Raw genomic sequence first — 13,784 nt, 5'->3', positions numbered from 1 at the left:
GATATTTTTTTCTGTTTTCTTCTCAATGCTTTAATAGTTTTATAGTTAACATTTATATCTTTGATCAATTTTTTTCTTTTTTGAGACAGAATCTCATTTGTTGTCCAGGCTGGTGTGCAGTGGTGCAGCTGTAACTCCTTGAAACCTCAAACCTCCTGGCCTCAAGCAGTCCTCCTGCATCAGCCTCCCAAAGTGCTGGGATTAAAGGTGTGAGCCACCACGCCCAGCCTTTGATCAATTTTGAATGAATTTTTGTATATGGTGTGGGGTTTACGTTGAAGTTCTCTTTCTTTTGCACTTTTGATAAACATAGATTAGCCATACTTGTGTGGATCTGTTTCTGGGTTCTCTTTTCTGATCCGTGGGTCTGTGTCTGTCCTTTCAGCAACACGACACTGTCTTGCTTATAGTAGCTTTGTAGTAAGTCGTAAAAATGGGTGAAGTGGTTCCTCCAACTTTAGTTTTCAACATTGTTTTAGCTCTTCCAGTTTCTTGGCTCTTCTATACAAATTTTAGAATCAGTTTATCAATATCTACAAAAAGTTGTGCTGGGATTTTGATTGGAATTGTATTACATTTGTAAATCTATAAACTGATCGGATTGAGGAGAGTTGACATCTTTGTTATGTTGTCTTCCAATCTATGTATATAGTACATCTCTCCATTTATTTACATCTTTTTTTTTTTCGTCAGTGTTTTGAAGTTTTCAGGACCCCCTATTTACATTTTGCCTGGAGAGCAAACTAGTAGACTTCTGCCGAGCCACTGGGGGGACACCTAGGCATCTGATTGCTTCTTAAGGAACTTGCACTGAGTCCTCCCTGCTCCAGCCTTTCCTTTTTACTGCCAGTTCCAGAGATACTAGGTTTGCCATTCCCAAGTCTTTTGAGGGTTTTACAGAGAAAATCTGGTTGGTTCTCAGCTTCTCCATTGTGTGGTTGGTATTTGGCTTTCTCAACTGTGCCAAGCCTGTTACAAGTAAATAGAAATACAATAGGTTTTACCTTGATTATATTCTTTCTTTACTTAAACTTATATCCTTATTTTATATCTCTGATCATTCTAATATCTTATGCCTTGGTGCATCTGATTTCACTAGTAATGCCTTTGTCTTTAGGTGTTTTGTGATTTTTACCATGATCTCATGGTCAATGGAACTTTCTTGATGGGAATTCTTTGAGGCCTAGGTTGAAAGTGAGTATCTCCAGAGGTATTGTGTCTCTGCCCACTGCTCTTGGAGCACAGCCAATCCGGGATTATTTTAGAATAAATTCTCAGCTTCAGGGTAAAAAAAAGTGCCTTTAGATTACGAATTCAGACCACAGACTTGTGGGAGGGCCCCCCCATGGTGGTGGAAGTAAGGCTTAATTTGTGATGATAAAATCTCAGCATCAAGGTCAAACCATGCAAACGTCCCTGCTTTCTGCCTCAGCATAGCTTGGCTCTTCCTTTCCATCCTGTTCTCTGTGCTCTCTGAGGCCCAGACCTCTCTGAGGCTGTCTCCTCCCCAGAGTGTCAGTTTTCAGCTTGGCACCTGTGGCTCTGCTAAAGGGGTCTGTGTCCACCCCCAGATATATGTTTAGAAAACAGGGATTTCCTTTCTAAAAATCACTTCTCTGTACCTTTTCTGTGCCCAGCCTTGGGATAGGAACTAGAAGTACAGGTATGAAAAAGGCCACATGGCCTATCTTCATGGCACTCACATTTTGGGAGGAAAATAAATAACGAATGCTTTTTGAGTCCTTGTTTCATGCCAGTCGCCATCCCGGTGCGTTCACGTGCATGATGTCTGCGGTCCTAGTAATGACCTTGCACAGAGGTGTCTCTCATGGATATTTTGTGGATGAGAAAACTTGGGCTACAGGGACAGGCAATGAGCCTGGCAGTGGGATTTGAGCTCCTCATGCTGGGGCTGAGTGACTGTCCTTGCAGCCGGGTGACCTGCTGTGGCCCTGCTCTCTCGTAGAGGCTGTGCATGCCTGTGTACTGCAAGTACCAGTTCCATAAGACTCCAGTTCACAAGACCAAGGGGGAGCCCCATGGAACCCACGTTTATTTCCAGGACATCAACGTCATCTTCCTTGGGGCGCTGCACCCCACTGACCTAAGGGAATACCTGGAGGGCCCCCCCATGGTGGTGGAAGTTCACGACCGGGACCGCAAGTCAGAGGAGTGTTCTCAGAAGCCTGTGCTGTTTGGGGAGGACCCCCTGGATTCATACCTCAACTTCTGGGCCCTCATCTCTCCCAGAGAGACAGAGAACAACCCCTTTGAGTCCCAGAACAAGACGTGGTACCCTTATGGCATCGCCCAGGTCAGTTTTGCTGACCTCCTCCTTGGCCACAAGTACTTGAATCTGGCCGTCCCCATCCACAGCTGTGAGGTTCAGCCCACACACTGCGGCCAGGACAGCAGGAGAAGGAAGGCTGTGGGGCTTGGGGTCCCCAGAGATGGCCACCAGCATGGCCCAATGCCCATGGGCAACTACCTAGAGGCTGACTCCCAGCTCAAGTTGCAAGTGGACATCGCGGTGCCACTGAGGGCCGGGGCCAGAGCTGCTGATCCTGACCTCGGGGGCTCCCAGTTTGGCCACATCATCTTCGTCTTTGACTTTAAGAAGGTCTCCCTGCTCCACAGCCTGCTGCAGGACATCACCATGATCAATGCTAAGGCCCTCGGCCTGGACTCCTACCCTGTCAGGACCCTGCAGCAGATCCTGTCTGCCTTCAAGATGCATGTGCGGGTCCAGGAGCAGCAGCACCTGGATGTGCTCACCGGCTTCCACCTGCTGGACGGGAAGACCCACCTTTTCATCCTGGAAGGTCTGGCCGACCAAGGCTTGAGGCAGCTGTGGGAGAACCACCAAAGCTGGTAGGTGGTTTGTTTTATATTTTACATAAAATTGATGGCATCTGGATGCCGAGGGAGTGGAGAGGTCTCTCAGAGCCAAGCCTAGGTTCAGCATCCTTGTCTGTGAGTCTCCTTTCGGGGTTCATTGTGAGGTACTTACCAGGGTTTAGTCATTGGACTTGAAGACTTGATTGCCTTTGGTTGCAGGGAGGAATTCAGGAGTATCTAAGATGACTGAGGGGTCCAGGAGAGTGGGGCCTGTCTTCAGGGTTCTGAGCCAAGGGCTACTGTGGCTAACCAGGAGCAGAATATTCTGTGTTAGATTTCAACTTGCCCCAGGGGAAGATCATTTTGAAGATGGAGGGGCTGCTTAGGCTGCAGGAAATTGCCCTTCCCTGAAGGCCTTCAGGGGACCTGGGGGCCACTCAGTGGGGACACTAGAGGTGAATAATTAAAGTGTCCAATTCTGGGCTGCAGCGGGTAGCCCTTTGCAGTTCCTCCATTTTTTAGTTTTGGTGACATGACACCTCTCCCTTCCTTTCACAATTTGCACGTATACTAGTTTGGGTAGACAGGATCTCCCTCCTTTAGTCTGGAGGGCCCCCATCTGTCCTCAAGAGTTCAGATGCCCCAGGACCCACTTATCTGCAGTGGGGAGTCCAGGAGTTGAGGCTGTCTGCCCAGAAGGGGATTGCACCTCTGGGGGACCTGCCTTCCTGTGCTGATGGGCCCAGAGGCACCGGGAGAAGCTGGGCTTGTATCTATTATAAGCCCAGGAGAACTGAAAACATATGTCCACACAAGAACTTGTACACACATGTTCACAGCAGCATTATGTATAATAGTCAAAAAGTGAAAACAGGCCAGGTGCAGTGGCTCACGCCTGTAATCCCAGCACTTTGGGAGGCTAAGGTGATCCTGGAATCACTTGAGCCCAGGAGTTCAAGACCAGCCTGGGCAACATAGTGATACCTCGTTACTACAAAAAATACAAAAATTAGCCAAGCATGGTGGCTTATGCCTGTAATCACAGCTACTTGAGTGGCCAAGGTAGGAGAATCACTTGAGCCCAGGAGGCGGAGGTTGCAGTGAGCCAATATCACACCACTGAATTCCAGCCTGGGCAACAGAGCCAGACCCTGTCTCAAATTAAAAAAAAAAAAAAAAGGCGGGGGAGAAATGACCCAAATGTTTATCAACTGATAAACAAAAGATAATAAGTCCATAGAATAATTAAGCCATAAAAGGAAATGAAAGCCAGGCACGGTGGCTCACACCTGTTATCCCAGCACTTTGGGAGGCTGAGGCGGGGGGATTGCCTGAGGTCAGGAGTTCGGGACCAGCCTGGCCAACATGGTGAAACCCTGTCTCTACTAAAAATAGAAAAACTTACCCGGGTATGGTGGCATGTGCCTGTAATCCCAGATACTCAGGAGACTGAGGCAGGAGAATTGCTTGAACCCTGGAGAGGGAGGTTGCAGTGAGCTGAGATCGCGCCACTGCACTCCAGCCTGGGAAACGAGCGAAACTCCGTCTCAAGAAAAAAAAAACAAAAAAAAACAAAACGAAATACTGATACACATATCTCAACCTTGAAACATTATGCTAAGTCAAAGAAGCCAGACACAAAATGGCACATATTGTATGATTCTGTGTTTGTGAAATGTCCCGAACCGGCAAATCCATAGAGATAGGTAGGCTGGTGGTTGCCAGGGATAACCACTCAGGGGAGGGCAAGAGAGAAGCAGGGAGCCACTGCCAGTGGGCACAGAGTTGCATTTAGGGATGTAGAGGATGTTCTAGAACTAGATAGTGTTTATGGCTGCACAACATTGTGAATGTAGTCTAAACCACTCATTCATGCGCTTTAAAAGGTTGAGTTTTGCCAGGCACGGTGGCTCACGCCTGTAATCCCAGCAGTTTGGGAGGATGAGGCAGGTGGATCACAAGGTCAGGAGATCAAGACCAGCCTGACCAACAAGTGAAACCCCGTGTCTACTAAAAATACCAAAATTAGCCAGGCCGTGGTGGCGTGTGCTTGTAATCCTAGCTACTCAAGAGGCTGAGGCAGGAGAATCGCTTGAACCCAGGAGGCGGAGGTTGCAGTGAGCCGAGATCACGCCACTGCACTCCAGCCTGGGTGGCAGAGCAAGATTCCGTCTCAAAAAAAAAAAAAAGATAGAGTTTGTTTTTTTTTTTTTTTTTTTTTGAGACGGAGTCTTGCTCTGCCACCCAGGCTGGAGTGCAGCGGCACGATCTCAGCTCTCTGCAAGCTCCACCTCCCGGGTTCAGGCCATTCTCCCCCTTCAGGCTCCTGAGTAGCTGGGACTACAGGCGCCCGCCACCACGCCCGGATAATTTTTTTTTTTTTTGTATTTTTAGTAGAGACGGGGTTTCACTGTGTTAGCCAGGATGGTCTCGATCTCCTGACCTCATGTCCTTCCGCCCACCTCAGCCTCCCAAAGTGCTGGGATTACAGGCGTGAGCCACCGCGCCCGGCCAAAAGATTGAGTTTTGTGGTGTGTAGCAGAGGATGTGGCCTGGCCCAGGAGCAGTCTGGGCTCTGCCCTTGCCTCCTGGGAGGCGATCTGAGTCACATCTAATAGGAGTGTCTTTGTTTAGGGAGGGGACTGGTCACACCTGACAGTCACAGGATGGAGGCTGACCTTCCAGAAAGACCAACCAGTTGCTTCGGGATGGGGGCTTTGGGTCATGCAGAATCAGGAGACTGAGTTCAGCCATGTAAGTGGTCAGCCAGCCTGCCATACCTGTGCAGTGGAGCCCCCTGGAAACTCTGGCTGCCAGGGCTGGGGTGAGCTGCCTGGCTGCAGTGTGTTTGCACGCTGCCACTCACCAGTGCTAGGAGGGTAGCACATCTGGCTCCACGAGAAGACAGTAGAAGCTTTGTGTCTGGAGCCATCGTGGACTCTGCTCCATGTGTTTGTTCCCTTGGCGGATTTTAATCTGTATTCTTTCCCTGTACTACAACTGTAACTGTGAGTGTAGAACTCACTTTCAGTAAGTTCTGTGAGCCCTTCTAGCACGTTATCAAACCAGAGGGCGGTCTCAGAAACCTCCTGAACTTGCAGTCGGCGTCAGAAGTAAGGGTGGTCTTAGGGACTGTGCCCTCAAACTTTGTGGTTTGGCTAATGCTGGGCAGATAGTACATGAATTATATCTCAAAAGCTTTTTCCAGTGGCAGAAATAACATGAAGCATGCTCATTGAACCCAGTTGAATTAGGCTAGAAATAAAACACAAATCATTAACCAGAAAAAAGTTCATATGCAGGGAAATTAATAACCATACTTCCAAATAACTTGTGGGTCAAAAAGAAATCATAATGGAAATTAGACATTTTTGAACTGAACAATAATGAAAATAATATGTTATCTAAATTTGCAGGGTGGGCTGGGCGCAGTGGCTCATGTCTGTAATCCCAACACTTTGGGAGGCCAAGGTGGGCGGATTGCCTGAGGTCAGGAGTTTGAGACCAGCCTGGCCAACATGGTGAAACCCCATCTCTACTAAAAATACAAAAATTAGCTGGGCATGGTGGCACACGCTTGTAATCCCAGCTACTTGGGAGGCTGAGGCAGGAGAATCGCCTAAACCCAGGAGGCAGAGATTGCAGTGAGCCAAGATCATGCCACTGCACTCCAATCTGGACAACAGAGTAAGACTCTGTCTCAAAATAAATAAATAAATAAAAATTTGCAGAGTGATATTGAAGCATTAGTCAGAAGAAAATGTATAGCCTTAAAATGCTTATTTGGAAATGAAAAATGCCTGAAAGTTATTGAGACATAACTATAGTTGTTGCAGACATTGATATGTGTTTCAAATTATGCCAATATATTAAAAAATTATAAGAAATTTAAAAAATACCAAAAATATGTTCAGATAAGATTATTTAATGTGGTATCGAATATAAAAATTAGTATAAAAATCTATCAAATTTTGAATACCATCTACATACAAAAACTAATTTTTAAAATTGGAACACATTTAAAGTAAAATATATGAAATTCATAGGACTAAATTTGACAAAAAGATGTGAAAGACATCCATCATGAATATTACAGAACTTCAGGAAACTTTAAGGAAGACATAAATAAGTGGATAGAGATACCATGTTCATGAATTTGAAGACTCGGTATTCTAAAGGCTCAGTTATCTTCAAATTTGAACTATAGATTCAGTGCACTTCCAGTTTTAAAAATCCCAACAGCTTTTAAAGTATGGACATTGATTTTAAAATTTTAAACTTTCACATGTTAAGGTCCATACTTTTTTTTTTTTTTAATCGAAGTCCATACTTTAAAAGCTGTTGGGATTTTAAACCCTTTACAGCAACATGCAAAGGTCTTTTTTTAAAAAGATACCCTTGAATAAGAACAAGATAGAAGAACTTGCTGTACTAGATATTAAGACTCATGATAAAACTATAGTCATTAAGATAGTGTGGCACTGGTTCAGAGATAGACAAGCAGACCTATGGAATATAATAGAGAATCCAGAAACAGACCTACACATAAGTGTTCATTTGACATATGACATATGTGATATTGCAAAATTGGTGGGGAATAAATATACTAAAAAACACTGAATTTTCTACTTCAAAAGAATGAATCTTACACAGTGGGATGCTATTTCATACTCATTAGGATGGGTAGAAACCAAAAGTCCAATAATGACAAGCGTTGGCGAGGATGTGGAGAAATCAGAAGTGTCCTCTGCTGGGAGGAATATAGGCGCAGCCACTTTGGAAAACACTCTGGCAGTTCCTCAAGTGATTAAACACAGAGTTCCCATATGACCCAGGAATATCACTCCTAGATCTGTGCCCAAGAAAATGAAAATGTGTATCCACACTAATGTGTGGGTTATTGCCAATTAGTGTACTAAGCTTTATACACTCGTGTTTATAACAGCATTATTCATAATAGCCAAAAGATGGAAACAGCCCAAATGTCCATCAAGTGGTAAAAGGGTAAACAAATAATGGATGTGCATACCCTGGAATCCTATTTGGACATAAAAAGGAATGAAACACTGACACATGCTGCACTATGGATGAACCTTGAAAACATGCTGAGGAGAGGCGGCCGGCCACAAGATGTCACATATGACATGATTCAATTTATGTGGAATGTCCAAAAGAGGCCAATCTATCAGAAAGTAGATTAGTACAGGGGTCCCCAACCCCTGGGCCATGGACCCGTACCGGTCTCTGGCCTGTTAGAAACCGGGCTGCACAGCAGGAGGTCAGCAAGCTCTGCCTGAGCTTCGCCTCCTGTCAGATCGGCAGTGGCATTAGATTCTTATAGGAGCAGGAACCCTTTTGTGAACTGTGCATGCGAGGGACCTAGGTTGCGCATTCCTTGTGAGAATCTAATGCCTGATGATCTGAGGTGCAACGGTTTCATCCTGAAATCATCCCCCCAACCCCATCCGTGGAAAAATTGTCTTCCACGAAACCAGTCCGTGGTGCCAAATAGGTTGGGGACCGCTGGATTGGTAGATACTTAGGGTGGTGGATCAGGGGTGGGGGTATTCAGGGGGTTGGGAGTATACGGAATGATAGCTGAGGGGTGTGGGGTTTCTTTTTGAGGTGATGAGATGTTCTAAAATTGATGATGGTGGTGGTGGTTGCACTAAATAGATGAAAAACTATTGAATTATACTTTACAAATGGGTAAGTTGTCTGCCATGTAAATTATATCTCAATTAAAAAATAACTCTAGGCTGGGCACAGTGGCTCACGCCTGTAATCCCAGCACTTTGGGAGGCCGAGGTGGGCAATTACCCGAGGTCAGGAGTTTGAGACCAGCCTGGCCAACATGGTGAAAACCCATCTCTACTAAAAATACAAAAGTTAGCTGGGCATGGTGGCACACACCTGTAATCCCAGCTACTTGGGAGGCTGAGGCAGGAGAGTTGCTTGAGCCCAGGAGACAGAGGTTGTAGTGAGCCGAGATGGCACCACTGCACTCCAGCCTGGCCGACAGAGCCAGACTCTGTCTCAAAAAAATAAATAAATAACTCTAGTGGACAAAAAAAGTTCAATAGAGAAAGGATAAACTTTTCAATAAATGGTGTTGGGATAATTGTTTTCCATAGGAAGAAAGGAAAGACATCCTTAACCCCTGGCAACCACTGCTTTTTTTTTTTTTTTTTGAGACGGAGTCTCGCTCTGTCACCCAAGTTGGAGTGCAGTGGCGCGATCTCGGCTCACTGCAAGCTCCGCCTCCCGGGTTCACGCCATTCTCCTGCCTCAGCCTCTCCGAGTAGCTGGGACTACAGGCGCCCGCCACCACGCCCAGCTAATTTTCCGCATTTTTAGTAGAGACGGGGTTTCACCGTGGTCTTGATCTCCTGACCTCGTGATCCGCCCGCCTCGGCCTCCCAAAGTGCTGGGATTACAAGCGTGAGCCACCACGCCCGGCCAACCACTGCTATATCTGAAAATAGAAGTGATTTTTGAATGTTGATCTTATATCCTAAAGCCTTGCTGAAACTCACTGGTTCCAGGAGTTTTTGTTTTGTTTTTTGGGAGATTCCTTGGGATTTTCTACACTGACCATCATGTCATCTGCAAATAGGGATAATTACATTTCTTTCTTTCAGTCTGTATACCTTCATCTCCTTGTTGTACTGGCCTGGACGTGCAATCCTGTTTTATATAAGAATGGTGAAGGTGGCTCACTCCTGTAATCCCAGCACTTTGGGAGACCAAGATGGGCGGATCATGAGGTCAGGAGATGGAGAACATCCTGGCTAACACGGTGAAACCCCGTCTCTACTAAAAATACAAAAATTAGCCAGGCGTGGTGGTGGGCGCCTGTAGTCCCAGCTACTCAGGAGGCTGAGGCAGGAGAATGGCATGAACCCGGGAGGCAGAGCTTGCAGTGAGCCGAGATCACGCCACTGCACTCCAGCCTGGGCAACAGAGCGAGACTCCCATCTCTAAAAAAAAAAAAAAAAAAAAAAAAGAATGGTGAAGGCACACACACTTGCCTTGTTTCTGGTCTCTGCGGCAGAAGGCATCAGTGTTTCCCCACTACCTATGATGTTAGGTGTAGGGTTTTTGTAGATGTCCTTTATGGGTCTGAGGAAGTTCCATTCTGTTCCTAATTTGCTGGCTCACACAATTCATGAAAATCAACTCTAGTCTAGGTAGACCAAGCCCGTTTTTAAACTTTTAACTTCATTGTTTTTTTTGAGCTTTTTCTTTCTTTCTTTCTTTTTATTGAGACAGGGTTTATTGCTGTTACCCAGGCTGGAGTGCAGTGGTGCGATCACGATTCACTGCAGCCTTGACCCCCCCGCCCCCCACCTCAAGCGATCCTCCCACCTCAGCCTCTCAAGTAGCTGGGACCGACAAGCATGTGCCACCATGCCCAGCTAATTTTTTTTTCTTTTGTTTGAGACAGAGTCTCACTGTGTTGCCCAGGCTAGAGTGCAATGGTGCGATCTCGGCTCACTGCAACCTCTGCCTCCTGGGTTCAAGCAACTCACCTGCCTCAGCCTCCCTAGTAGCTGAGATTACAGGCACCCGCCACCATGCCCAGCTAATTTTTTGTATTTTTAGTAGAGGCAGGGTTTCACCATGTTGGGAAGGCTGGTCTCCAACCCCTGACCTTAGGTGATCCATCTGCCTCTCAGCCTCCCAAAGTGCTGGGATTACAGGTGTGAGCCAGTGTACCTGGCCTAAACTTTTAACTATGAAATTGCAAAAATAGTGGAGAGGTTGCATGTACTCATTACTCAACTTCCCCCAATGGTGACATCTTATATAACTACTGTTGATTCACACAGTACAACTAAGTAGACTACAATGATCTGATCTTACTCAGATTTCACCAGAAAAATCTTTTTTTTTTTTTGGATATGGAGTCTCACTCTGTCGCCCAGGCTGGAGTGTTGTGGCGCGATCTTGGCTCACCGCAAGCTCCGCCTCCTGGGTTCATGCCATTCTCCTGCCTCAGCCTCCCGAGTAGCTGGGACTACAGGTACCCGCCACTGCGCCCAGCTAATTTTTTGTATTTTTAGTAGAGACGCGGTTTCACCGTGGTCTCGATCTCCTGACCTCGTGATCTGCCCACCTCGGCCTCCCATAGTGCTGGGATTACAGGCGTGAGCGACCACGCCCGGGGTTTTTTTTTTTTTTTTGAGACAGGGTCTATCTCTGTCACCCAGGCTGAGTGGTACAAAGGCTCACTGCAGTGGTACAAGGGCTCACTGCAACCTCTACCTCCAGGAGTCAAGCCATCCTCCCATCTCAGCCTCCCAGGTAGCTGGAACTACAGGTGTGCACCACCATGCCCAGATTATTTTTGTATTTTTTGTAGAGATGGGGTTTCACCAGGTTGCCAAGGCTGGTCTCCAACTCCTGGACTCAAGCAACCTGCCCACTTCAACCTCCCAAAGTGAAAAATCTATTTTTGAAAAGCAAAATTACAAAGCTTATAGATGAAAATATAGAAGAACATATTCATGACCCCAGAATGGAGAAAGAGTTCTTGAACCAGACAAGGACAAAGAAGAAAAGAATCATACATTTGGCAACATTAAAAGTAACTTCTGCTCATCAAAAGACACTGTCAAAGTCAAAATACAGAGATGAATCTCTAAATTTAAAAATTTTATTTGGGAAGCAAGAATTACAATTTGAGGTACACACAGACTGGGCAGTCTTCAGTATGTCTGAAAAACAGAGAAGGTTGGAGGTTTTATAACAAGGAGGGGTATTATAAAAATGTTAGGTATTGTTTTGAGAATTTGGGGCACTGGCAACCTCTGACTGTTGAGTGACAGTGAGTAAAAGTAGTCTTGGAGTCGCAGCAAGTGGCATCAGTAGCTATCAGACAAGACTGGCTTCAGGTTGGAGCAGGCAGCCTCAGCAGCCAGGCTGCGGAGAATGACATTCCTGGAGCAGTGCTATGTGCCCTGGGTGCTTTCTCCCCACCTGTCGACTCTGTTTTAGTTGGGTGTGATGAGAATGACCCAATGCATAGGATCAACTTTCACGACATCATAAAAGTCATGAGAAGACAAGCTAGAAACAAAATTATTTGCAGTCTCTGGAACTGACCAATAATTAGTATCCTAAATATATTTTTTAAAGTCCTGTGAATCAATAAGAAAACCTCCCAGTGGAAAGAAAGTATGGGCAAAATACCCAAACCAATACTTCACAAAAGAGGACCTACCCCTGACCAAGCACACAGATTCCTGAAGGGGAGATGAAGGCATTGTAGACTTCACCAGGTTCAAAAAGGCAGAGGAATAGCATAGGCCAGTGCAGGGCAATGACAGCAGGCTGTGCATAGAAACCCTGCCAGGCTGGTACTGCCATAGTGCAGAGTGCAAGTGCCAGGGCAGGGCTTGGAGGAGTGGTGAGGGGCTGAGTGGGGGCAGGAAGGGGGTGAGAGGCACAGGCCATGAGCCAGATCAGGTCAGTTTCAGCATTTCACTGCCAGCTCTCTGTCAAGGCCCCACGTTTTGAAAGATGTTGTGTCTACCAGGAGGCATTCATCATTGTCATATTCCTTTTGTTTTTTTCTATCCTTTTAGTTAATTTTTTATACTTTTAAATTGCTATTATTTTTATCTTAGTATAGTCTTCATTACCAGCCTTGTCTTTTGTTGTTGTTTTGACACAGGGTCTCACTCTGTTGCCCAGGCTAGAGTGCAGTGGTGCCATCAGGGCTCGCTGCAGCCTCCACCCGCCTGGGCTTGTTTTTTTTCGTTTTGTTTTGTTTGTTTTTGTTTGAGACGCAGTTTCGCTCTTGTTACCCAGGCTGGAGTGCAATGTCGCAATCTTGGCTCACCACAACCTCTGCCTCCCAGGTTCAAGCAAATCTACTGCCTCAGCCTCCCGAGTAGCTGGGATTACAGACATGTGCCACCACGCCCGGCTAATTTTGTATTTTTTACTAGAGATGGGGTTTCTCCATGTTGGTCAGGCTGGTCTCGAACTCCTGACCTCAGGTGATCTGCCCACCTCAGCCTCCCAAAGTGCTGGGATTATAGGCGTGAGTCACCATACCCGGCCCCTGGGCTTGTTTTTAAACAACATAAAAGCTGTACCTGACAGTGCACCCTCACCATGGTGTCCCAGGAAGCTGCCACGCAAGTTAGCTCTTGGCCTTCTATCTCTTGCAGGATTCCCAGGTCAGAACACGGGAAATACAAGGTGCTGTACAACTCACAGCTGCTGTTCCGCAGCCGGCTCTATGGGGACCTGGAGGCCATCCTGTACCACGTGCACCTCTTCCAGCCCACGGAGCTGCTGCTGCAGCAGGCGGTGTTCTTCCTGCGAGACACTGAGCGGAGGCGGGTCTTCCAGGCGCTAGCCAGGTGGGCAGTGGCAGCCCACATGTGGTCCTGCGCCCCGGCGGGAGGGGCACTTCTTAACACTCTGCACCCAAACAGGCGAGCTGGGGCATCCAACAACTAGATAGTGGCCCCAACAGATGGTGGGGGGAGGAGGACCATCTGCCCAGATGCTGTGACTCTGTCGTGTCTGCTGTTCTTGGGGCATGTCCTAGAATCGCCTGAGGAGGGAGTGGCTGGTTAAAACCCATTTTCTAACCTGGGCAACAGAACGAGACCTCATCTCCACAAAAATTTGTTAACAGTTAGCCAGGTGTGGGCTGGGCACAGTGGCTCACACCTGTAATCCCAGCACTTTGGGAGGCTGAGTTGGGAGGATGGCTTGAGCCCAGGAGTTTGAGACCGGCCTAGGCAACATAGTGAGACCCCATCTCTACTAAAAATACAAAAATTAGCCAGGTGTAGTGGCGCACGCCTATAATCCCATCTACTTGGGAGACTGAGGCAGGAGAATCTCTTGAACCTGGAAGGCAGAGGTTGCAGTGAGCTGAGACCAAGCCACTGTACTCCAGCCTGGGCGACAGTGAGACTTCC

The 13,784-nt window shown here is 46.8% G+C and overlaps 1 protein-coding gene across 9 annotated transcripts in view; it reads left to right on the top strand.

Moving 5' to 3' along the window:
• The window catches only part of CFAP92 (cilia and flagella associated protein 92 (putative)), a 108,808-nt gene that overhangs the window by 76,205 nt on the left and 18,819 nt on the right, over nucleotides 1–13,784 (top strand). For all 9 annotated transcript variants that reach the window (XR_010118489.1, XR_008653450.2, XM_055259062.2 and 6 more), the window contains 2 exons: nucleotides 1,967–2,871; nucleotides 13,020–13,214. Coding sequence is in view for 7 of the 9 variants with exons in the window: in XM_055259062.2 (XP_055115037.2) it covers nucleotides 1,967–2,871; nucleotides 13,020–13,214 (1,100 nt within the window). In the remaining 2 variants the exon portion in view is untranslated. The remainder of the gene's footprint in view (nucleotides 1–1,966; nucleotides 2,872–13,019; nucleotides 13,215–13,784) is intronic.

The sequence above is a fragment of the Symphalangus syndactylus genome, chromosome 21 (assembly GCF_028878055.3).
Source record: "Symphalangus syndactylus isolate Jambi chromosome 21, NHGRI_mSymSyn1-v2.1_pri, whole genome shotgun sequence".
Taxonomy (NCBI): domain Eukaryota; kingdom Metazoa; phylum Chordata; class Mammalia; order Primates; family Hylobatidae; genus Symphalangus; species Symphalangus syndactylus.
Note: the sequence above shows the minus strand (reverse complement) of the source record. Positions and strands in the feature narration are given on the sequence as shown.